Consider the following 26,566-nt stretch of genomic DNA (forward strand, 5'->3'; position numbering starts at 1 on the left):
CATAATATTGCTTCAGTTTTTGTATGTTAAAGCATGCAGATATACTTTCAATTGAAGCAACACACATTGCAGATCGACAATGTCATAATATCATTATCGCCCTTGCATTGAAAAGAAATCATTTATTAAGTTGCGATGTGAAAAAAATACAATCTGAAAAAATGAAATGGTCAACAGGACAGGCTTAGCTTTTTCACAGTGACTGTTTGTCTGTTTGAATCGTCATGACATGAACCTGAAGCACATTTAAGCAAGCCTGTCTGTCACTACAGTTTAATGATTCAGATTGACTTACGCACTGTACTGAGCAAGGGACAATTTTTGGTAAGTGGCATGATGGCATGCGCCAGTTCGATTCTGTAGTGACCCCTGTAAGTGATTCTAAAAAGGATGACCTTTTTTGGATTCCAAAATTAAAGTGACCCCTTGTTTTGCCCCCGCGGCCGTAAAGCCTGAACGCTCCCTTAAATGTACTCGCCCGGGGAAAGAGTTAGTCCGGGTAGAGTGTGTGCTGTTATTTCAAACAAACATACATTGTATTTCAGATTTTCATTGGTCTAGAATGCGACATCTTCAAGTGACAGGCCAGTAGTATTCTGTATAATAAAGGCATATCTCTTCTCTATCATTGCATTTACCTTCACTTACGTTTCTGTGGCTACTGATCTGCCTGAGATTCACAGATGTACATGTGTCACGACAGGCGTAATCTTGTGATGGCCCCCTCCCACCTGTGCCCCTCTTAAGACAATAGCCCGCAACCATACCACCTCGTATTCATATGTATTCCGAGAGGTTGATATTTGAACGCGAAAGGATGGTATCAACCGGGTTGATACCATCCTTTCGCGTTCAAATGGTTGTCAGGTATACTGGTATTTATTGTAGTTCGATTCCGCAGGACAGTGACAAATCAAAAGTCTTTATGTGGCAAAATCCTAACAATTCTAAATAAGATAAACTTTGAAGTCTCATATATTTATTGTGAGAGCATCCCACATTTCAAAGGAAATTCAAGTATCTAGAGATGTGACTTGATAAAATCATAGTACTCAAAACTACAGTGACAAATCTCTTCTTTGTCATTCTTCTTCATCACAAAATTTATCTTCCATTGATTCTCCCCATCCTCCCACGTTTCTATGGTTATCACATCATCTTCAAGAGCTTCAGCCATGTGTAGAATGCCGATGGTCTTGATCCTGTATCTTGTCAGATCATTAGAAAATGAAGGATAAACGTTGTTCTCAGCTGCTTTGTTGGCACACTCTTCGGGTATATTTGATATAAGAGGTGTATGTAAAGTGATTATTTTCGTCGATATCACTGCTTAGCGGTTGAATTTTGTGTTGGAATATTATCGACGGTTTGTCTCCAAGTCTATCCATGTACTGTGGTGTCTGGTTGTTGCCATGTGCAGCATACCGTCCAGTGAACCAATCCGGTAGTTGAGCTGACCTTCTTGTCAACTTGCTTACACACACATTTTGCACATAGTTAGTAGCAAGGAGTGTATCGTCAGCACAATCACGCATTACATTGAATCTATCATACGACGTCCTCCCAACTTTCGCTAAAGCAAGGTTGAATTGAAATGTAGCTGATGGCTTAAGACGCTTATGGAATTCTGGGAGTATATGATAGACTCTTGAACGGTTGAAAACCAGATGATCTTCAAAACTACGATAGGACAGATAGTTGTACGGCGGTCTTACAGCACATCTCCATGCATATGCCATCATCCAAGGTACAGTGGGCTTGAAGTTTGATCTATTTCAGGAAGAAAAATAATGTTAGTGACGGTTACCGCACTCTATCTTAAATTCTCATATGTACAGTAGAGGACAGTACAGTAGAAGGGATCTCTAGAAGTACTAACATCTTATTGGGAATCATATATGACAGAAAACGCATAATCAGTGATCTGGGCCGTAATATAGAACAATGCACAACAGGATTCGACAAAGTTAACATTAGGGTAAAGCTCTGATAATGTACTAGACTTGAATTTCGTTTATTGTAATTTTTCAATTTTAAATACTTTCTCGTGGCGGTCCACGATCCCCATTTTGCGGATAAGTGGCTACTCTGCCTGATCAGATGTGGGTCGTTTCAGTTTCATATTTTCATTTGTCGTTGTCGACACAAACTGGTTCAAACGTTTTAACTTCTTGGTCAGTTTGAAAGTTAATGGAAATTGTGTTCTACAGTAACTCTTTGGAGCGCCGGGGATCGTGACGTAGCCCTAAAAAGCGCTTCAGGAGGCGCTTTTAAATTGACATGTGCAAATTATGGGTACGCAGGTATTAAAGCATGCACAGCGTGTAGACTTTTGCCCAGACCCTGGACAAACTTGCCAGATATTCATTAATTTACTTTTCTAAATATTACAATTCGCTATCCCGAAATTTGAAGTACATTACACCCTGATTTCAACACATGTACATACACAACTGCTGTAGTAAGAACCTGCAAATCAGATTTCAGAGCAATCTGTTGGCTTATTTCTGAGCGCGGAAGTTTTGGATTTCTACATTATACCTACTTAAAGTGCAAGCAAACAAAATGTCAAGATAAGCTGACCGGTTGTTCTGGTTTTTTTAACAATTTTATGCTAATTCTCATGTTATCATAACTGGCATTTTTATTTAAATCAAGCCCTCTATGTGACCCTATATGTATCTTTATACGGTATACAAAGATTACACAAGGACTGGGACTCAAATGTTTTGCAGTGGACAGTATACACGCAGGCAACAGACCTTAATGATCTTTATGACATCTCAAAGAGCTACGTACAAACTAGGCCTAATGCTCTGTCCCATTTACGGCGTTTCTTCCAAATGATATACATAATGACCCTTTCCAATCTTAATGAAAAAATCTCGAACATGCTGCGTTTAAGAATTTATGACAGTGTGATACAGTGAGACGTTACTCATTAGAACGTCCCAGGGGACTAGACCAAGTTTATTTGCAGAGAAAAATTTGTGGAGGTAATGTTACTGAAGCTTATATTGTAGACGAACAGCGGTAGGGAACTGGAAAGCAAATTTTATAACTATGCCGTAAAATTTTGAAATACTTTTTCTCACCTGCACGGAAATCATGAACACGTTCACCTAAATGCACCAGATATGAACTGAAAATGCTCACGTGTTTCATTATATATTGCAGTTATTTGTAATTTGAACCTTCACCTAATGTTTAAAACTTTATTGAAAGTATTATGATCAACATAATGAACATTATTCACCGCCGATTAATTCTAAAAGGTCATGAAGTATACAAATATATAATGAGCTGAAATAAAAATTTTAAATTTCTTTAACTGCAGTCATTGTATCACCACTTAATATAGCAAGTGTAATTACCTTTGGCCAAGTCCTTCAAGCCATATATGCCAAACAGTGAAAGCTCATTAGATATGCCAATTATAAATTAGCTGACATGAAAATGTGAAATGACTTTCAATATTGAATTCACCTGGTATAATCATCAATGTACATAGCATGTTTGCCAACTTTGATCAAGTAAATCCAGTATATACCCGTAATTAGAAAAAGATAATTGAAAATGCAAATTAGGAATTGTCTGAAGAAAAAATGCTTAACGACTTTCAATAATGTTGTATCATAGTATATTTAATATATTTAGCAAGTTTCAACAACTTTGGTCCAGTCAATTTATATATATATCCCTAATTAGCAAAGTTCATTAAATATGCAAATTAGGAATTGGCTTAAGTAAAAATGCTTAATGATTTTCAATAATGTTGTATCATAGTATCTTCAATATATTTAGCAAGGCTAGTCAACAATCCGTGACATTATTCGGCCAATCATTTTTTCACCCTGAAATCAGAGAATGAAAGTCGAAATATGGGCAAATTTCATGATTTCATCGGGACACTTGACCATTTACATTGATATAGGAGATGGGTGTTGTGCTTGACTCCCGGTTGGTTTTTCTGTCCTGTTTTTACCTTGGGCCAACAAAAACACACGGAACACCTGCTACAGCTGTTCGTCGCAAGGCCGCTTGGTGCACAGTCGCTTATGGTTCGATACACAGGATATACGTCGAAGGCCGCTGTGAGCATCATCTTACATACAAAGGCCTTGGCCGTGTATCGAACAAGCAACCATGGCTGGGCATATCTGGATGTTACCGTAAAGCTCCGTCACAGACAGCGTTACGGAGGACTAGTGCGTTGTTATAGCTTGGTACGTCTAACTATCGCAAATAACAGAGAGCAGGACACAGAACTCTGCCCATGGACCAAGGGTCACAGGCATAGTCCGTTGCAGGTACAGCTGTTTGAGTATAGGCCTGGGATCACAGAAGCTTCAGGAGGGAGACAAGCATACAGCAAAATTCTGTATAAATACTCACCTTTGGCGTTGATATCGTTGTCAGATATATGGCCCACCAAGGTGCACATATGCCCTGTTTATTGTAGGATGTCATTTCCATCCGCATCTTGATTCGCTTGTCAAACCTCTAGCTGTGACTGTGCGTGGAATCTGTTTAACCATGAAGTCGCATGATAACCTTATCATGTGGCGAGACTTAAAGGCCGATTTAGGGTCAACGAAGATCGCGGGAATGGGATACGGCTTACTCAAAAATGATGAACAGGAAAGGGTTACTCAAAACATTATAGCCGAACAGGGAGAAGTTATACAAAAATTGATTTGTAATAAGTGTTGTCAGTATCACCAAAGGATGTTATTTTAATGCCAGATTTTCAAAATTTTCTGAATCGGGGCGGGGAGACCCTGTCCAAACCGCACCCATGTATTTACTGCTTTGCATCTGCCTGGTCGTCAAATACACACATTCAATAACGTAGTGACCACAAACTGCATATGGCTTCAAACTGTACCTATATTCTCTTGCGGTGATACTCTGGCCTATCTTGCAACTCACTGCTGAAGAATGTTGGGAGTGTTTGATTTTTTTTTATATCTTAGTGTTTATAAAAATGAAATTATAAACTGTTAAGATATATGTTCATTGCACAGCCTTCAAGTTGTGGCTTGGCAAATTAGGTCAAGCATGATTAGTGATCTAGATTGTCACCATTGAACCATTTCGACAGTATATTTTAAAAGTTTCAGCATCAGGAAGGGGATATTATTAAATTACTCTATTTCAATTAATTATTTGAATTACGGTATTTCAACATTGTTTTATTAAATGTTGAATTATCAGAAAGGGGACTCCTGGCCTGGTCTTGCTAAAACCCATCGTAGATAATTTTCACTGTAAATACTTTATTTACTTCAGAGCTGCCACAATATTCTACAGAAGTGACTATAAAACAATGTCCTGAAATAGTCCCACATGTAGACCTAACTGAGGGCGAGGTAGACGAAGTAAGTAAACAAATACTGGACATAATCGATAATGATTCTAGATCACGTACAGGTGTAAATAACTGGAGAAATTCATTTTCCAACCGTGCTGGTTCAAACGAATTCAGGACATTTTCTGTCAAAAACGTTGCACATTGACTACACTTGTGGTTTGCGTGAAAGTAATGATCCCACTAAAGTCCCGACTTGCGAATGTATAATTAACATAACTGAAATTTGCGTCGAAAGAAAGATTACAAGCAAACAAGATTTGCTGCATTACAATACCATGTATCATCTTGGCACATGATGCTCACTTAGTTCAGAAACGACTTGCTTTGACGGCTGATGGTGGCCGTCTGCATTTTCAGGACTATTTAATAAGTTTATGTATTTTCATATGACAACTCAATCAGATATAACCAAGTCTACACAACTTGAAAAGTTATGATTTATATTGGTATGCTAAAAGATTGCGTCTCTCTCCTACCATTTCTTCAGTACACAAAGAAAGGCAGTCGAACTTCTTATCTACATCATTGATATTGATTTCGTTTCTTTTGCCCTCTTTTGGCTCTTGAAAACGGGAAAATGAGGTATAACTATCCATTTATACTTGTACTCGAAATATAATCAAGAAAATCATTCAAAGGAATATTACAAGAAACAAAATTATTTCATATTTTTAGAAGTAACAAGTCGATCATAAAGTCTAGAGCTTGTCTTTCTGCAGGATATATGAATTACCGTACTTTCTTTAATCAGCGATTTTTCCCGGCAATATTGCTTAGTATGTTGCCTTCAATTTCTATCGATCTTCATTTCACGGTACTTGGTCAAACGCACATATTTGTGTGTTTTCGGTTGCCTGAACTACTCTCTAATGCAATTAAATACGGTATATACATCAATGAAAACAAGAAAATTACACATCATTTCAAAGATCCGACGCGATCTACATTTAGTAACGTCAAAATCAAAAGGCGTTGGCTGAGTAACGTTCGGAAAGAGAAATCATCTTTTTCTCAAAAAATGGTAACAAAAGTTAGCGCACAGAAGTGATTCTTGAATGTTTTCGTAAAGAGCAAACGAACTTTTTACGTAAACACCTGGAGGATTTTCAGCGGAAAACACACATCTCTGCTGTAGTTGGACCAAGGCCTACATGTGAGAATTTATAGATTCATCAGCAGGATTAATGTAATTTTTTCCTCTTCAATGTACTTTTAAAATCAGCATCATGTCTGTTGCTCCCTGTCAAATATGAAATTTAGCTTTCATTTCACTGAGAGAACACTAAGCATGCATGTACTCTGAAGCCTACTAGATGTTTTGCCGTCGAAATCCGTCAACCTTCAGTGGCCTTCTCAGTTACGTGATGTTACTCCTCGGATGCTTTTGTAAAGTTGTTATCAAATGTCTTATACATCAGCAGGACGTTTTCGTGTCAGAGGTTTATGATTACTATCTTTTCTGCGAGACTAGGTCGCCATTAAGATTCGCTTACCTTCATTTTAGAGTGTATATGTCCACACGGCTTTGAGAAAATAAGCTGATGACGTCAATCCTGAAGATTCACTGTCTCTTATGTAGGCAGATACGATCCGATGAGAGGTAGTGATGATGGCCAGGTAGGAGCAAGTTAGAACAAAGACATTGTGGTAATCTATGTATGGAGATGGCGAAACCACAATTAAATACAGGGAAGCAAACAATATTTGCCTGTTATGACCTACATTACTATAACTACCTGCGTTTATGAATTACTCATCCATTACAAGTTTAGCAAGATCTTAAAGCGACCGATGAGGATAAGAACGTATTTCATGGTTTTTCAAACGTCTAATAAATATGTTTTTCTGTCAAAACGGTGTATGTACTTTTTTATAGAGAATTATACTTAGGGACCGGTTAGTTTTCACGGCGGGAGGGGGGGGGGGCAAGTTCATGTCACTGGCTTTCAAAGGTAGATAGATCCCCTATATCCTGGACCAAAAAATGATGGCCACCTTCACAGGCGAAAAAATATGACCCTCAAGAAAATATTAATCAACTATGAACAGAATACTAAAAACCTAGAAATAAATCATGTACTACCTTTACATAATTTAAACCATAATAGTACTTCAGTTTTTGTATGTTAAAGCATGCAGATATACTTTCTATTGAAGCGACACACATTACAGATTGACAATATTACAATATCATTATCGCCCTTGCATTGAAAAGAAATCATTTATAAGTTGCGATGTGAAAAAAACATAATCTGAAAAAATGATATGGTCGACAGGACGGGCTTAGCTTTTTCACAGTGACTGTCATGATTTGTCTGTTTGACTAGTCATTACATGAATGCACATTAAAGCAAGCCTGTCTGTCACTAAAGTTTTGTGATTCAGATTGGCTTACGCACTGAGCAAGGGACATTTTTTGCGAGTGGCATGCCCCAGGTCTGATGCTGAGGCGTGGTCTTGCCGTGAATCACAACAGAGAAAACAATTTATATTCAACTGTTACATTTTTTCAAAATACGGTGACCCCTCTGAGTGATTCTAAAGAAGATGACCTCCTTTTTGGATTCCAAAATTAAAGTGACCCCCTCGTTTTGCCCCCGCGGCTGTAAAAACTGAACAGTCCCTTAAATGTACTCGCCCGGGGAAAGAGTTAGTCCGAGCAGAGTGTGTGTTGTTATTTCAAACAAACATACATTGTATTTCAGTATTTCATTGGTCTAGAATGCAACATCTACAAGAGACAGGCCAGTAGTATTCTGTAAAATATCTCTTCTCTATCATTAAATTTATCTTCACTTACGTTTCTTAGGCTACTACATGATCTGCCAGAGATTCACAGATATACATGTGTCGATGCAGGCGTAATCTTGTAATGGCCCCCTCCCACCTGTGCCCCTCTTAAGACAATAGCCCGCGACCATACCGCCTCGTATTCACATGTATTCCAAGACGGTTGATACCGTCCTTTCGCGTTCAAATGGTTGTCAGATATACAGGTATTCAGCTGTGTATGGTAGCGGTGCAAAGGAGCGCCCGTACGCGGTGAATCTGTCAATTTACGGGTACTGCAATCGTGTTAAATTGTAACATGGGCAGTAGAGGAAAGGCAGTGGAAGGGAGCAGGAATGCGATCGTGTACGGAATCATATGTGCCATTCAGTGGTAAAGAAGAATGCACAGCAGGACTCGACATATTCAAGGAAAACGATATGGAAATGCTATGATACTATAATAATAGAATATACAGTTTTTTTGGTTTTGTTTGGAAATTTTTCACTGTTTCATCAGAATAAAAATACTTTCTCGTGGCGGTTCACGTTCCCCGTTTTTTTGTTTTTTTGTTTTTTTTTTTTTTTTTTTTTGGGGGGGGGGGGATCAGAGAATGTGTTGTCACCTATCCCGGACGCACATCACGTTCTGGTCACCCGCCATTGCATCGTCGTAAACCATGCGCCTCTTTACGGCAACAGCTCAGCGCTACCCGTCAAGAGATTGATTTTTGCGTAGGTCAGCGGAGCGGAAATTATTGCTCTGGCTCGTGAGAATGCCGCCATTGTTGCAAAGCTGCAGACGACACTACGGTCACGTGACCGGGGACTTTTCCAAATTTGGTCAGAACTATTTCCCTAGGAAAATAGCTTTTCAAAAAATACCCTCTGACGTCACTTTTGTCGATCCGGCGGGGACTAGACGTATCTATTTTCTCGTCACAAGACGTATTCTAGCGAATCGCGACGCGGAATGACCATGATGTACTGACTACCTTTTAGCACCTGATATCTGATGAGTACCAATGGTAATAAGAGTATGTGAATGAGTGTAACATTTGTATGTTCTTGAAATATTTGTTACGCAGAAGTGAGCGTAAAAGTTTACATCCAGACTCGGACTGGGACACTTGATTACGAATTCATCTTGGAACACTGCGTACGATCAATAGTGTCATTGGTGATTCTAAGACTTTAAGGAAATCATTGTGCGTCAAATGTAACTTAACTGCTGCAATATTTCTGTTATTCAAAAATTATTATTATTATTATTAGGTCAATTATTTGGAAAGAAGAAGACACTAGCTTTAATATATTTTTAAACTGTAACTGAATTTTATTGTAGTTCGATTCCGCACGACAATGACAAATCAAGAGCCTTAATATGGCAAAACGCTGACAATTTTGAACGAGATAATAACATTTCAAGTCTCAGAGATTTATTGCGAGAGCGTCCTACATTTCAAAGGAAATTCAAGTATCTAGATATTTGACTTGACAATATCATGGTACTCAAAACTACAGTGACAAATCTCTTCTTTGTCATTCTTCTTCATCACAAAATTTATCTTCCGTTGATATCCTCCCACGTTTCTATGGTTATCACATCATCTACAAGAGCTTCAGCGATGTAAAGAATGCCAATGGTCTTGATCCTGTATCTTGTCAGATCATTGGTAAATGAAGGATAGGCGTTGTTCTCAGCTGCTGTGATGGCACACTCTTCGTTATATTTGATATAAGCGGTGGATGTAATGTGTTTATTTTCATCGGTATCACTGCTTGGAGGCTGAATCTTGTGTTGGAATATTTTCGACGGCCTGTCTCCTAGCCTATTCATGTATTGTGGTGTCTGATGGTTACCATGTGGAGCATAAAGTCCAGTGAACCAATCCGGTAATTGAGCTGGCTTTCTGGTCAACTTGCTTACACACACACTTTGCACATAGCCAGTAGCCAGGAGTGTGTCATCAACACAATCACGGATTACATAAAATGAATCATACGACATCCTCCCAACTTTCGCTACAGCAATGTTGAATTGAAATGTAGCAGATGGCTTAAGACGCGTATGAAATTCTGGGAATATATGATAAACTCTTGAACGGTTGAAAACCAGATGATCTTCAAAACTACGGTAGGAAAGATAGTTGTACGGTGATTTTACAGCATGGTTCCATGCATATACCATCATCCAAGGTACATTGGGCTTGAAATTTGGACCTGCTCGAGGAAGGAAAATAATGTTAGTGATGATTAGAGCACTGATATCGTCAGATTCTCATATGGACAATAGAGAACAGACTTTGAGAATGACTAATATCGTATTGGGAATCAGATATGACAGAAAAAGCATATTCAGTTGTATAGGCCGTAATATGCAACAATACACACCAGGATTCGATAAAGTTAACAATAGGGAAAAGCCCTGATAACATACTGGACCTAAATTTCTTTTCTAGTCTTTACTATATCATCGGAATAAAAGTACTTGTCATTGTTGTGTGGAAATATGCCTCAAAGTTGGATCAAATATTAAGATTGATAGATTTTAATGCATCCATTCTGTAATACTAAAACAGAGCCCCTTGGTACATCAGAACGACTTCCACTCCTTGACCCCTTTTTTAATCGGTAGTCGCAAAGATTTTGACTATATGCCATCAAATCCACAGCGACAAACACTATTCTGAGAATACTGTTGACAATCATGAAATGGGTGATAGCATTGTGACGTAACATAGCAATGTGTAAAAGGAACATTCCGGAATAAAACTAAGTCTCTTGAAGCAGTCTGAAGGGACTGTAAATAACCTTTGTCCCAACAATCAAAAGGTCGCACGGCATCAGCGGTGGTGACGCGCCTTAACTCTTACTGACCGATATACAAGTTACAAATTACATGATGGTACCCCGATTTCTGCAACGATTATTAATCGGTTAAGGGCGCTCGGATAGCTGAGTGCCCAGTTAACATATGTAGGTGACGGGTGTTGTGCTTGACTTCCCGGTTGGTTTTTCTGTCCTGTTTTTAGCCTTGGCCAACAAACTTTACACACGAAACAAGTGCTATAGCTGTTCGTCGCAAGGCCGTTTGGTGCACAGTCGCTTGTCGTTCGATACACAGGATACACGTCGAAGGCCACTGTAAACATCAGCATACATGCAGCGGCCTTTGCCGTGTATCGAACAACAAGCAACCATGGCTCGGCATATCTGGATGTTACCATAAAGCTAGGTCACGGGCAACGTTGCTGAGGACAGTGCATCGTTATATAGCTTGATACGCCTAACTATCGCCTACAACACAGACCTGCCCACGGACCAAGGGTCACGGGCATCGTCCATTGCAAGTACAGCTGTTTGAGTGTAGGCCTACGATCACAGAAGCCCGAGGAGGGAAACAAGCATACACAAAATTTGTGTATAAATACTCACCTTCGGCGTTGATATAGTTATCAGGTATATGGCCCACCAAGGTGCACCATATGCCCTGTTCATTGTATGAGGTCATTTCCATCCGCATCTTGATTCGCTTGTCAAACCTCTAGCTGTTGCTGTGCATGGCTTCTGTTTGACCTGGAAGTCACATGATTGCCTTGATCAATGTGATTTAGGGTCAACGAGGATCGCAGGAGGAATGGGAGAGGGGCTTACTCAAAAATGATGAACAGGAAAGGGTTACTCAAAACATTATAGCCGAACAGGAAGGGGATATACATAAATTTTGAATTGTGATAAGCGTTGTCAGTATCACCAAATGATGTCAATTTAATTCCAAATTTTCAAATATTTCTGAATCGGGTACGGGGAGACCCTCTCCAAACAGCACCCATGTATTTACTGTTTTACAGCTGTCTGGTCGTCATATACACACATTCAATAATGTAGTGACCACACACTGCATATGGCTTCAAACTGTACCTATATTCCCTCGCAGTGATACGCTTGCCTTCCTTGCAACTCCCTGCTGAAGAATGGTTGGAGTGTTTGAATCAGGTAGATCAGGTACAGGTGTAAATCAACGGAGAAATTCATCTTTCAAACGAATTCAGGACAATTAAAAATGAAAGTTTATTACATTTGCTGGCGCTGCGTAAACAAACTGATTTTGTAGCAATGCATTTCAATTTCTAATGGTTTAGAAGTGGTTGATATCATGATGCAATCAAGGTAAACTCTACTCTTTGGAAACATGGTACCCTAGATAAAAGGTATGACATATATTTATTCGATTTTGCTGAAGTGTGTCTATTCCAGAACACTCTTGCCAAGATATATGATCCAAAATGTGACCCTCCCCCTTGTCTGACATTCTAAAACTTGACCTTCCCCCAACCACGGCGGTATTCTCCCCAGGAATAACTGAAACAGTATCAGCTAATTTACATAACAATTGGTTCAATTGTTATGTTAGGGACAAATTACAGAGGGGAGGGCTGGTGTTTTTGGAGGGACAGTCGCAATTTATCACGCAAGAATTTTTCAAGAGATATGGTATTTCATACATTTGAGGGAGGGTCACCATATTTTGTGCAACAATAAGAAGTCAAGATGTGGCTGATTAAGTGCTTCACCGAAAAATATCAACTCATAATACATGGAGTCTATCAGGCAAATTATTGACAATTTTCCCCTACAAAACATGCTATATCTGTATATTATACATGTATGTACTTTGCTTGAATTAGGAAGTAAAATGTGCATTTGTGTACAAGAAATTGACTCTGAATTTCATCTAAAAAGTTGGTGCACTATCCATGGTGTCTATCTTGAAACTATGAATAGACTTTTCCAATACACAAATAGGTAAATCTTTGCATTTGTGTACTCTTGATTATTGATATTAATGTTATTGATTAGACTAGAGTGGTTATAAGTCCATGGTTGTGTAAGAAATTTGATTTTGGAATTTCACTGAAATGTTGATTCACTATGCTAGGCGGTCTATGATGAAACTATGAATAATTTTTTCAGTACAAAATTAGATAAATCTGTGCATTTGTGTATGCTTGATTATTTACATTATTGTTCTTGATTAGACTAGAGTGGTTACAAGTCCATGGTTGTGCAAGAAATTTGATGTTGGAATATCACCAAAATGTTGATTCACTATGCATGGCGGTCTATGATGAAACTATAAATATTTTTTTCCAATACAAAAATAGGTAAATCTTTGCATTTGTGTACTCTTGATTATTGGTATTAATGTTTTCGATTCAACTCTAGAGTGGTTATAAGTCCATGGTTGTCCAAGAAATTTTATTTTGGAATTTCACTCATGGTAGTCTATGACAGAACTTTGCACAATTTTTCTAATATAAAACTGACAATATCTTTGCATTTATGTACATTTGATAATTGATATACACTTTTCCACCGGTTGCATATCTTTTTGCATCTTGTCTTTTATCAGTTTTAACTGTTCAAAGTATTAAATGTAGGATACCACTGCATCTTCTTTGCTTGTGAAACTTGTGGATAATGTGTACGTATTTTGTTGGTGATTTCCTACTCAGAAATATCATACGGACAATCAAAGTTTTGGCCATAAAATCAGCTTCTGTCAAAAGTGACCCTCCCCAAGATAGGTTTTAAAAAGTGACCCTCCCCATTGAACTGTTTCCTAAAAAGTGACCCTCCCCCAATTCCCCCGGCCCATCCCCTGTAATTTCTGTAGGCTCCCTTAAATTAAGGATATGCACATACTAAGGTATGTCAATTATTAAAGAGGCAATGTGCCTAATATGACATTTTCTAAGCTGTATGTCAGTCTTAGCTGTTCTTTCTGCAAAAGTAGGTCTACGCTCATCAAAGGTCATCCAAAGAAATGTGGGTGGAATATATGGAACCATACAGTTACAACCAAAACCCAACCTATATAGTCTTTGTAATTACACACAACAAGTTAATTAAGTCAAAGGTCATCCTAAAACAATAGAAACAATTCAGTGTATTACTGGTCACTGTATTCACAAAACCAAATCTCTAGCCTTTGTAGCTGCTAAGTAAATAAATGCCACCTAAAAGGTAGGGAAAAAGCTTTAGTTCGATGCTCGTCAATATTTTACCTAGACCAAATCTGAAGCCTTTGTTGTTTCAGAGGTCCAATGTCCAATGTCATGCTGATCAACATCAAACAAACACCACCGACCCACGTACTTGCCGAGGTACAGAAAGTAGTGCAAAGGTCATGAAATAAGGGGAAAAAACTTTTGACGACATGTGAATTACAGATAAGGACTATTTTTGCTTAGAGAATTCGAAGCAGATATTTAAACGTGATTATCGTTTTTTTTTGCATGTTTTTATAATTCATGAAAGCGATTATCATATTTTTTTGTAAAATGACAATATAACCACCAATTTCAAGATCGATTGAAATGTCTTTTGCAATTTTGCAATTACCTAGACTAATGACGTGAGCCCTGTCATCCGAGCAAACTGTTTCCTGTGTATCGTGCAAATCGGTAATATTTCTGTTTTATCATGCCACATCACAGATCTCTATATTTCTATACTTTTAGCCATAATTCCTTTTGGATAGAATACAATATCATTACATCTGAATTATTGCACTTCCTCAAATATTGTCTTTTTGTATTTTAAACAAAGCCACTTCGGAATATCATCTTATAGTGACAGTTTGTATTTAAAAAGATGGAAAACAAAATACATTTTCGATGCGTGCTTGTATAGGTCTATGAGTGAGGTGTCTACAATGTCACAGTAGATCTCTGTGACATGCTACTTTTTACCACTGAATTGAAACAACAGATATATACTTCAAACTATTTCTCTTTACTGTATATATGACTTAATACTGTCTCAGCCAGAATCCTTGCCAATTTTCACTTGCCCACACGTTCTCCAAAGTATGAAGAGGCAAGATAAACACTTGCTAAACGACAAATCCGTGGAAACTATTCACGCGTTAGGTTTTAAAATGGTCATACAGTCGTCAGTGTAAAAGAGTTATGTACTTACTGTACATCACATTACTCTATTGCACCAGATACTGGAAATGGTGAGTACCATCATTAGAGGCTGTAGATCTGTTTACTGTGGGGAATGTATGAATACAACGTTTGCATGATTTGGAAATGTGTTTTTTTTTCAAATCCAAAAAATGTCACAAAACTTCGGACGTGTATTAGAGAGTTATGAAATCATTCTGCTGCGTATGATCATTATAGTTACTGATGATATTGGTAATAATATATCATCTAAATCTTTTCACGTTAGCTGCATTAAGGATTTCTCATTGAGGGCAGGGTCCGGTGTTTTTTTGAAAAACACACAATAACTTGTTAGACAGATAGAGCTAAAGCTATCACTCTATCGATTCGCGTTCCATTGTACATGACAGGGACATATCACGAGACTACATGTTAGAGAATCCTAATAGTTCATTGTGACAACAAAAGTTTGAAAGATTTGCTATGACAGCATATCATGTTTCAACGAAAATGACGTATTTAGAGATTTGAATTGAGAAAATTATAGTACTCAAAACTATAGTGACAAAGCTCTTCCTTGTCATTCTTCTTCATCACAAAATTTAATTTCCATCGATTTTCCTCATCTTCCCACGTTTCTATGGTTATCACATCATCTGCAAAGGCTTCGGCCATGTACAGAATGCCAATGATCTTGATCCTGTATCTTGTCAGATCATTAGTAAATGAAGGATAGGCGTTGTTCTCAGCTGCTGTGTAGGCACACTTTTCTATATATTTGATGTAAGCGGTGAATCTAATGTGATTATTTTCATCGATATCACTGCTTGATGGTTGAATTTTGTGTAAGAATATTTTCGACGGCTTGACTCCAAGCCTATCCATGAATTGTGGTGTCTGGTTGTTGCCATGTGCAGCATACCGTCGAGTGTACCAATCCGGTAGTTGAGCTGGCTTTCTTGTCAACTTGCTAACACACACTTTTTGCACATAGTTAGTAGCCAGGAGTGTATCGTCAGCACAATCACGCATTACACAGCAATCATCATACGACGTACTTCCAACCTGCTCTACAGAGAAGTTGAATTGAAATGTAGCAGATGGCTTCATACGCGTATAGAACTCTGGGAGTATATGATAGACACTTGAACGGAGGAAAGACATATGATCTTCAAAACTACGGTAGGACAGATAGTTGTACGGCGGTCTTACAGCACATCTCCATGCGTATGCAATCATCCAAGGAACAGTGGGCTTGAAATTTAGATCTAATTGTGGAAGAAAAATAATGTTGTTATTACAGCAATCGTGTCTTAAATTTTTCATACGGACAGTATGGGACAGAGAGTAAAGGGATTTCGAGAAATACCGAAATTGTATTCGGAATGGTACTTCCTCAAAAGAAATGCATCTTAAGTGGTAGAGGCCGTAATATACAACAATGCACAGCATGACTCGACAAATTTAACCACAGGGAAATGTTCCCAAAACATACCATATCTAATATTTTTCGGAACAAAAACACTTTATCGTAGCGGGCCACGATCTCTGTTCAGTGGCTACTCTTGCCTGTCAGACATGGGTCGTTTCAGTTTTACATTTACATTTGCCGATGTCCAATCAAATTGTTTCAAACCTTTTGGCTCCATGGTGAGTTTGAAAATTACTTGAACGTGTGTTCTAGGGTCACGCTTTTTAGTTTCGGGTATCGAACGTGTACCTAGAAAGCGCCCGAGGATCGAGGAGGGGCTTTTAAATTGAAATGTGCAAATTTGTGTTTGGTACATATGAAGATAGAACAGCATGCACAGCGTGTTGACTTTTGACTAGACACAGGACAAACTTGCCAGATATTCACCTATATTCTCAATAATAACAGTAGTAATATTGGTTTAATTGGCAAATTTAAGCTTATTTACTGTTTTGCAATTCACTTGAGTTTATGGGTAATTTGTAATATTGCGACTTTCAGCTACCTGGCAATTTACAATGTTGATAAATTTGAACAACTGAAAGATCCTATTCTCCCAAGTTAGTGGCAATTATGTTATATTGGTGGCGATTTCTAAGAAGGGAAGTTATGGTCAAAGCTGGACAGAATAAGGAACAGTCCCCCTTGAAAACTAGAAGTTACAAATTTCACCAAAAAATGAATAAGTCTACATTAGATCTACCAGAACGGACAGCAGAAATTAAAGTGTGTAGTTCACAACCTTGGTTCTACAGGCTGTGCATAAAATTATGGAATATCTTTGAAACGAGACAAAATATGTGGAAGCCATTTTAGCATTGTTTTCTGATGAAAATTTTACCAATGATTGATTTAAACGTACTTTATCAAATGCTTCTTAAATCACTCTATAAGGGACTAAACATTCGTGAAGGCAATAATGCTGGAGCTTATATTGTAGAATAACAGCCTTAGGGACCTCGAATGCAGATTATGTAACCATGCGGTAAAATTTGAAATACTTTTTCTCACCAGCAGGGACATCATGAACAAAATCCCTTAAATGCAAAATTGAAGATGTCCCTGCTGAAATTACAAAAAATGTACAAACTCGGTCTGAGGTAACGTTTGCATATTCTAGAGTTACATATTTTTAAAAAGAAGTTCCAGCCTATAGTCCATGACACATGTATGTACCAAATAACCAGTGGGTAAAAGCAGCAGTTCTCCAGTTTTTGATGTCGACTGACATACATACGTACATATATGTACGTGCCATTCTCTAGAAGTCTTGCTCGTGAAATATGTGACGTTTCTTTTGCTAGTACTTCCCTGAAAATGCTGCTGTTAATACAGTTACATTAATCTGCAGACGCTATGAACGATAGAAGGGATGCACCTGTCCCCGAAATGACTTACCGATATATGAAAGACAATTTGCCTTCGAACCTAAAGAGCTTACAGAAATGGCTGAAGAACACAAATATCTCAGAAATCGACTCGATAAAACGGAAAATCACAGACGTTATGAGAAATCTTGATAATACTTGGCCCTGAGACTAACGAATGAGTGAGAATGATTAAGAATGAGTAAGAAACTGTATATCTGATAATGGAAGGTGAAAATATTCATTTTCGAGGGAGTTTTCCACATAAATTCATCATCAAAAAAGTATAGCTTTTGGTAGCTCAATTTAGCTTCAGAAGGGATGCTGTAAATCAGCGGGATCAATAGGAAACAGATGATATCCTGGCATGCAGACCACTTCATATCGCATGTACACAAAGCCAGAATAAAACCCAGACCATACTTACTCAATGCAAGAAAACAAGACAAAGGAGAATACATAACATAGGTTAAGAAATGGAAAAAAAAAAAAATTTTGTATAGGCCTAATATGTCTGAACAAGACTTTGAGAAAAATTGAATGCATTTAAGAGTTGGGAATGGGAATGTACAAGATCACTAAAAACACATATCTGACGGAAATTTCGTTCATTATATGAGTAATTTTGATTGTAATTGTTTAGTGGAAATTTGCCTCAATGTTGGATCAAATATTAAGATTGGCAGATTATAATCATCCATTCTCTAAGACTCGACAGAGTCTCTTGGTACAATAGAACGACTTTTCACCTGTTGACCCTTTCTTTAATCGGTAGTCGCACAGAATTTGACTATATGGTATCGATTTCCGCAGCAACAAACACTATACTGAGCATACTGTTGACAATCATAAAATAGATGACAGCATTGTGACGTAACATAGCACTCTGGAAGCAGTCTGCTTAAGGGACTGTAAATGACCTTTGTCCCAACACTCAAAGGGTCGCAGGGCTTTTTCTGCATCAGCGGTAGTGGTGCACAGTCACTTGTGGTTCGATACACAGGATACACGTCGAAGGCCATTGTGAACATCAGCATTTTATATGCAGCCGTCTTGGCCGTGTATCGAACAAGCATCCATGGCTCGGCATATCTGGATGTTACCGTAGCCCTGCGTACAGGTCTGTGTGTTCCCGGCGTTATACGGCCTCCACCACAGCCCTGCAATGGTCCATAAAGATAACTGGCGAGATTCAAAATGGCGATCTCCATGGGTAAACAACTTGTCGAGTACGTTATATTTCAGAAAACGAGCGGTTTTGGACGTTAGGAGAAGTTATTCGCATCTTTTCTTGGGTCGGTTAGGAAGTAAAGGTAGGCAGGGAAAGGATTTTGCCCCGATAGAGTAGAATTTCGGCCAAAAAACCGTTTTTCGTTGCGGTCCGGATCCGGACCGCAGATCGCCAGTTATCTCCAGGCCGTATAACGCCGGGAACACACAGACCTGTATGCAGGGCTAGATGTTACCGTAAAGCTAGGTCACGGGCAACATTGCGGAGGCCAGTGCGTTGTTATATAGCTTGATACGCCTAACTATCGCCGACAACACTGACCTGGACACAGAACTCTGCACATGGACCAAGGGTCATAGGCGTCGTCCATAGCAGGTACAACAGTTTGAGTGTAGGCCTGGGATCATAGAAGCAAGAGGAGGGAGACAAGCACACACCAAAATTCTGTATAAATACTCACCTTTGGCGTTGATATCGTTGTCAGGTATATGGCCCACCAAGGTGCACCATATGCCCTGTTTATTGTAGGAGGTCATTTCCATCCGCATCTTGATTTGTTTGTCAAACCTCTAGCTGTGGCTCTGCGTGGCTTCTGTTTTACCTTGGAAGTCACATGATTGCCTTGATCACGGTGGCGAGACTAAAGGTCGATTTAGGGCCAACGAGGATCCCAGGTATGGGAGAGGGCTTATTCAAAAATGATGAACAGCAAAGGGTTACTCAAAATATTATAGCCGAACAGGGAGGTTTTATTCAAAACTTGATTTGTGATGATCACCAAATGATGTTATATTGCCAGATTTTCAAAAAATTCTGAATCAGGGTGGAGACCCTCACCAAACTGCACCCATGTATTTACTGCTTTGAAGCTGCCTGGTCGTCAAATACCCTTATTACATGCCTCGTGTATCGAACGTCGCGCGCTCCATACGATTCAATGGTAACTCGCCGATGACGTCGCGGGCCGCATAGTCATCACTGGACTGAAAGTGAACCGGAACTATTTTCAACTTGAAAACTTTTGGATGTAAAAGTCTTGAAATTTCATATTTTGCACGGAAAATCAGGTTTTTGGAAAAAGTCGCATAAAAATATTGATAAACCGCAAAACAATAGTTTAAATATATCAATGCGCCATTCGATGATGAAAATCGTTGTATTTTTTAACCGTTTTTAATCTAAAATGAAAATAAAGCATTTGACTATAATTTGCCAATAAACGTAAATATTTTTGGTGCAAAGTGAGTAAGAGAGGCATGTAATAAAAAATTATAGCCCAAACAAGGGACTATTTACCCTCGGGGCAAGAGACCATTTGCCCTCCTTACGTCGGGCAAATGGTCACCTACCCTCGGGCACATAGTCCCATAATTGGGCTATAATATATATCATTCAATAATGTAGTGACCACAAACTGCATATGGCTTCAAACTGTACTTATAGTCTCTTGCAGTGATACGCTGGCCTTTATTGCAACTCACTGCTCAAGAATGCTGGGAGTGTTTGAATTTTTATATGTTAGTGTTTATAAAAATCAAATTATGAACTGTTAAATCATATGTTTATTGCACAGTCTTAAAGTTGTGGCTTGGCAAATTTAGGTCAAGTGTGATTTAATGATCTAGATGTCACCATTGAAAATTTCGACAATATATGTTAAAAGTTTCAGCATAAGGAAGGGGATATTATCAAATTACTCTATTTCAATGAATTATGTAAATTAAAGTAATAAACATCGTATTTTCAAACGTTTAATTATTAGGAAAGGGATTCCCGGGCCAGGTCTTTCTGACACCTATGTTAGATAATTTTACATACATTATTTACTTCAGAGCTACCACAATATTCTTCAGCCTGAAGTGACTATAAAACAATGTCATGAAATAGTCCGACGTGTAGATTTATTAACCTGAGTAAGAGCGAGATAGACGAAGTAAGTAAACAAATACTGGATGTAGTCAACATGATGCTAGATCACGTACAGGTGTAAACCAACGGAGAAATTCATCATCTTCAACCGTGCTGGTTCAAACGAATTCAGGACAAGTAAAAATGTAGGTTTATTACATTTGATAAGAGAAGGCGCTGCTGTTTTTCGAAAATGTTATTTTTTTACATAGAGTAAAGACAACGATTGCGGCCATTTTGAATTTCAAATATCGGTCAATCTCGGTCAATAATATATAATATATAATAATTTATAATATGTAATTATATATATATGTATATATATACATATATATGTGTGTGTGTGTGTGTGTGTGTGTGTGTGTGTGTGTGTCTGTATTATCAATTCTCAATTCAAACTGTTCTGACTACCTTTCAGCACCTTATGATAAGAGTATGTGACTCCGCGTACACATTGAAGAATGAAGAATGAATGTGTATAATGTGTGTATGTTTATTATATATACTCAAAGTACTCCAATGTAATAAAATTCATACCCAGACTCGGATTTGGACACAATGTCGAATTCATCCTGAAACACTGCGTACCATGGATTATTATAAAACTTTAAGCATTTTATTCCGGGACCAGTGTACACTGTGCGTCAAATGTAAATCTTAAATTTCAGTTGCTTTAATGGTTCTATTGTTCAAGAGATACAATTATTTGGAAAGCAAAAGACACTTAGCTTTGCTGTCACTGAATTTATTGTAGTTCGATTCCGCATGACATTGACAAATTAAGAGCCTTGATGTGGTAAAATCTCAACAATTCTGAATAAGCTAAAATTTCAAGTCTTATAGATTTATTGTGAGAGCGTGCAACATTTCAAAGGAAATTGAATTATCTAGAGATTTGGCTTGACAACTTCATAGTACTCAAAACTACAGTGACAAAAATCTTCTTTGTCATTCTTCTTCATCACAAAATTTATCTTCCATTGATTCTCCCTATCCTCCCATGTTTCTATGGTTATCATATCATCCACAAGAGCTTCAGCGATGTAGAGAATGCCAACGACCTTGATCTTGTATTTTGTCAGATCATTTGTAAACGAAGGACAGGCGTTGTTCCCAGCTGCGGTGTAGGCACATTCTTCGTTATATTTGATATAAACGGTGTATGTAATGTGATTATTTTCATCGATATCACTACTTGGTGGTCGAATTTTGTGTTGGAATATTTTCGACGGTTTGTCTGCAAGCCTATTCATGTATTGTGGTGTCTGATGGTGACCATGTGGAGCATACAACCCAGTGAACCAATCCGGTAATTGAGCTGACCTTCTTGTCAACTTGCTTACACACACATTTTGTGCATAGTCAGTAGCCAGGAGTGTACCATCAACACAATCATGGATAACATTGAATTCGTCATATGACATCCTCCCAACTTTCGCTAAAGAAAGGTTGAATGAAATGCAGCTGAAGGCTCAGACGCGTGTGGAATTCTGGGAGTATATGATAGACTCTTGAACGGTTGAAAACCAGATGATCTTCAAAACTTCGGTAGGATAGAAAATTGTACGGTGATTTTACAGCACATCTCCATGCATTTTGCAACATCCAAGGTACAGTTTGCTTGACATTTTGATCTAATTGAGGTAGAAAAACAATGTTAGTGATAATAACAGTAATGTTAGAGTCATGTGTACAGTAGAGGACTGTATTAGGAATCATATATGACGGAAAACGCATATAACATACTAGACCTAAATTTCTCTTTACGTTTTTCATGTTTTCAACGGAATAAAAATAGCATTATTGGAACTAATTTGGGATAATTGGATCTTGATATTTTATCAAATTTCTTTAAAGTGTTTGGTACCCTATAGTTGAATCTTGTAATATTACAAATTACTCATGAAAACAAGTGTATATCTTAAAAAAAGCAGATGAGCTTAAATTTGGAGATTAAACCGACATTACTTCACCATCCAATTATCCCAAATTAGTTCCAATCGTGATAAATACTTTTTGCGGTTCACGATCCCCATTTTTTGGATCAGTGACTACTCTGCCTTATCAGATATGGGTCAGTTTCAGTCTGACATTTACATTTCTAGATGTCTACTCAAATTGTTTCAAATATTTTGGCTCCTTGGCGAGTTTTAAGATCATTGGAAATTTGTGCTACAGTAACGCTTGTGAGTGTTGGGGATCGAACGTGGCCCAAATAAACGCTCGGGGAGGCACTTTAAAATTGACATGTGCAAATTATTTGTACGCAGGTATTCAAGCATGCACTAAGTGTAGATTTTTGCCAAGACCCTGGACAAACTTGGCTATACGCTATCCCGAAATTTGAAATTCATTTATTACACCCTGATTTCAACATATGTATACACAACTGCAGTAGGAAGAACCTGCAAATCAAATTCCAGAGCAATCAGTTAGTTGATTTCTGAGCGGGAAGTTTTGGTAACACGATTGGAACTAAGTTGGTATAATTGGATCTTCATATTATTCAAATTTGTCAAAATGTTAGGTGCCCTACAGCTGAATGTTACAATATTAGAGATTTCCCATAGAAACAGGTGTATAACGTAAAAAGAAAAGCAGATGAGCTTACTTTTGCAGATAAAAACTGACATTACTTCACTATCCAATTATGCCAAAATAGTTCCAATCGTTTTGTAACACCTGCTATAGCTGTTCCTTGAAAAGCTCTTCGGTGCACAGTCTCTCATGGTTCGATACACGACGAAAGTCGCTGTAATCATCATCATACATGCAGCGGCCTTGGCCGTGTATCGAACAAGCAACCATGACTCGGCGTTACCGTAAAGCTCCGTCATGGATAGCGTTATGGAGGCTTGTGCGTTGTTACAGCTTGGTACGCCCATGGAGCTACAACTGTACTTGTGGTACGCCGAACTATGGCCAACAACACTGAATTCTGCCTACGGACCAAGGGTCACATTCATTGTCCATAACAGGTTCAGTTGTTTTAGCGTAAGCCTGGGATCACAGAAGCCTGAGGAGGGAGACAAGCACCCACCAAATTTATGTATAAATACTCACCTTCGGCGTTGATATAGTTACCAGGTATATGGCCCACCAAGGTGCACCATATGCCCTGTTTATTGTAGGATTTCATTTGCATCCGCATCTCGATTCGCTTGTCAAACCTCTAGCTGTGGCTGTGCATGGCTTCTGTTTGACCTGGAAGTCACATGATTGCCGTGATCACTGTGGCGAGACTTAAAGGTCGATTTAGAGTCAATGATTAGATCGCAGGAATGGGAGAGGGATTACTCAGAAATTGATGAACAGTATGACGTTACTCAAAATATCATAGCAGAACAGGGAGGGGTTAAACAAATTTTTTTATGTGTGATTTAAGTATTCTAAGTATGACAAAATGGTATAATGTTAATGTCAAATTCTCAAAAATTTCGGCAATGGAAGCCGGGAGACGTTCTCCTGACCGCATCCATGCATTTAGTGTTTTGCAAGGTCAAAAACACAATGTCATATTTAATAATGTAGTGACTACAGACACTGCATGTAGCTTCAAACTGTCCCTATATTCTCTTGTAGTGATACGCTTGCCTTTGTTGCAACCCACTACTGAAGAATGGTTGGATTATCAATTCTTTCATATATTCAGTGTTTATGACAACGAAATTATCAATTTTTAAACGTGTATTTAGTGCATAGCTTTAAAGTTGTGACTGGTAAAATTTAGGTCATGTATGATTTAGTGTTCTCGCTGTCATAATTGAACTATTTCGACAAATATTTTAAAAGTTTCAGCATCAGGAGGGAGTATTATCAAATTACTATGTTCCAATGAATTATGTGAATTACAGTATTTGAAAATCGTATTTTCAAACGTTTAAGTATCAAGAAGGGGACTCCCCACTCATGTCTTGCTGAAACCTGTCTTCCCAACAAACACGTGTTAGATATTTTACATTGTAAATAATTTATTTACTTCACAGCTGTCACAGTATTCTGTATTGATGACTATGAAATGATGTCACGAAATAATCCGACATGTACACTTATTTACTCGCCTATACGAGCGACTTGGATTAAGTAAGTAAACAAATAATGGACGTAATCATAATGATGTTAGATCATATACAAGTGTAAATCAATGGAGAAATTGATCTTCCGACATTGAGTTGTTCAAACGAATTCAGGACAAGGAAAAATGGAAGAGTTTATCACATTTGATATCATAAAGAGAAGGTGTAGCAATACACTTCAATTTCTAATGATTTAGAAGTGGTTGATATCATGATGAAATTAAGGTAAACTCGTCTCTTTGCAAACATGGTTTCCTAGATAAAAGGTATGACATATATTTATTCGATGTTGCAAGGGGAGGCTACTATATGGCTGACAAATGTGATTAGTACGCCTCTGTATTCCAGAACACTCTCGCCAAGAAATATAATAATCAACACTTCGAGTAGCATTGACTGGCCCAGAGCAATTAACATCAGAATTGGAAATTAGTAATATATAAAGGAGGCATACCATTTTACTCAAACGGGGAAAAACACGCAAACTGTTCAAGTTGCAGTTGCTGAAATATCTAAACGCAGATCAAAGATCATCGCCAAATCTTGGAACAGATCAGGCCCTAAATTGGTCAATGTGCACAAAAACGGCCCTCTAGCTCTATTGATTTGTCTTAAATTAGGTATGCACATACTAACGAATGCCAATTATTAAAGAGACAATGTGCCTAATATGACATCACCTTAGCTGAAGGTCAGTCTAAGTTGCTGATTCTGCAAAAGTAGGTGTAAGGTCATCAAGGGTCATCCAAAGAAATGAGGGTAGAAGTTATGAAACCATACGTCTAGAAGCTAAATCCAACTGCTTGTCCTTGTAATTGCAGAGACAAGTGAATTAAAGTCAAAGGTCATCCCAAACAAGATAAACACGTTTGGTGTGATGCTGGTCAGTATATTCACAAAACCAAATCTCTAGCCTTTTCTAACTTCTAAGATACGTAAAAGTGAGGTAAAGGGCGCATAAAAGGTAGGAAAAAAGCTTAAGTTCGATGCTCGTCAATGTTTTACCAAGACGAATTTGAAGCTTTTGTGGTTTTTGAAATATATAAAAGTAGGTCAAAGGTTGTCAAACGTCATCTATTACATTGGGATAAAAGTCCAATAGCCTACTGCTCAACACTGAACAAACGACAAACCTCTGGCTCACGCACTTACTGAGATACACAAAGTAGGTCAGAGGTCATAAAAACAACGGGAAACCTTTTACCACATACATGTGAATTACTGATAAAGACTGTATTTGTTAAAGGGGAAGATTTTTGAACGTGATTATTGTAGTTTTTTGCATGTTTTTGTATTTCATGACTGCGATTATCACAGTTTCTTTTGCAAATGACAAAACAGCCAATTGGAAGGTTGATTGGAAAGTCTTTTGCAATTTTGCAATTACTCAGAACATGGAGGTAGTCTGTGCT

The 26,566-nt window shown here is 38.1% G+C and overlaps 2 protein-coding genes across 4 annotated transcripts in view; both read right to left on the bottom strand.

The window, feature by feature from the left end:
- The window catches only part of LOC139122663 (uncharacterized), a 249,372-nt gene extending 235,581 nt beyond the window's left edge, over positions 1-13,791 (bottom strand). The window contains exons 1-2 of one of the 2 annotated variants that reach the window (XM_070688267.1): positions 11,581-11,910; positions 9,472-10,365 (exon numbers count right to left, since the gene is read on the bottom strand). In XM_070688267.1, the coding sequence (XP_070544368.1) occupies positions 9,707-10,365; positions 11,581-11,668 (747 nt within the window). In that variant the 5' untranslated portion in view covers positions 11,669-11,910 and the 3' untranslated portion in view covers positions 9,472-9,706. Of the gene's footprint in view, positions 1-9,471; positions 10,366-11,580 lie in introns of those variants that run through there. The other variant, XM_070688265.1, reaches the window with a different exon arrangement.
- An 8-nt stretch (positions 13,792-13,799) lies between these two features.
- On the bottom strand, positions 13,800-24,259 carry LOC139122662 (uncharacterized). Of its 2 annotated transcripts, none has more exons than XM_070688264.1 (2): positions 24,142-24,259; positions 13,800-16,369 (listed from the first exon to the last, which is right to left on the bottom strand). In XM_070688264.1, the coding sequence occupies exons 1-2, from the start codon at positions 24,227-24,229 to the stop codon at positions 15,621-15,623; spliced, it is 837 nt and encodes a 278-aa protein (XP_070544365.1). In that variant the 5' UTR covers positions 24,230-24,259; the 3' UTR covers positions 13,800-15,620. The 2 variants fall into 2 exon arrangements, with proteins under 2 accessions (XP_070544365.1, XP_070544364.1); XM_070688263.1 differs by lacking the exon at positions 24,142-24,259 and adding an exon at positions 19,631-19,777.
- Between the last annotated feature and the right edge of the window lie 2,307 nt (positions 24,260-26,566).

This window comes from Ptychodera flava, chromosome 22 (genome assembly GCF_041260155.1).
Source record: "Ptychodera flava strain L36383 chromosome 22, AS_Pfla_20210202, whole genome shotgun sequence".
In the NCBI taxonomy this organism is placed as follows: domain Eukaryota; kingdom Metazoa; phylum Hemichordata; class Enteropneusta; family Ptychoderidae; genus Ptychodera; species Ptychodera flava.

Bases quoted from the DNA above. Each gene is read 5' to 3' on its own strand.
- LOC139122662 (XM_070688264.1), bottom strand. From the start codon at position 24,229: ATGCGGATGCAAATGAAATCCTACAATAAACAGGGCATATGGTGCACC. The intron at 16,370-24,141 runs GTGAGTATTTAT...TTCCACAATTAG, and splicing joins TAACTATATCAACGCCGAAG to ATCTAAATTTCAAGCCCACT.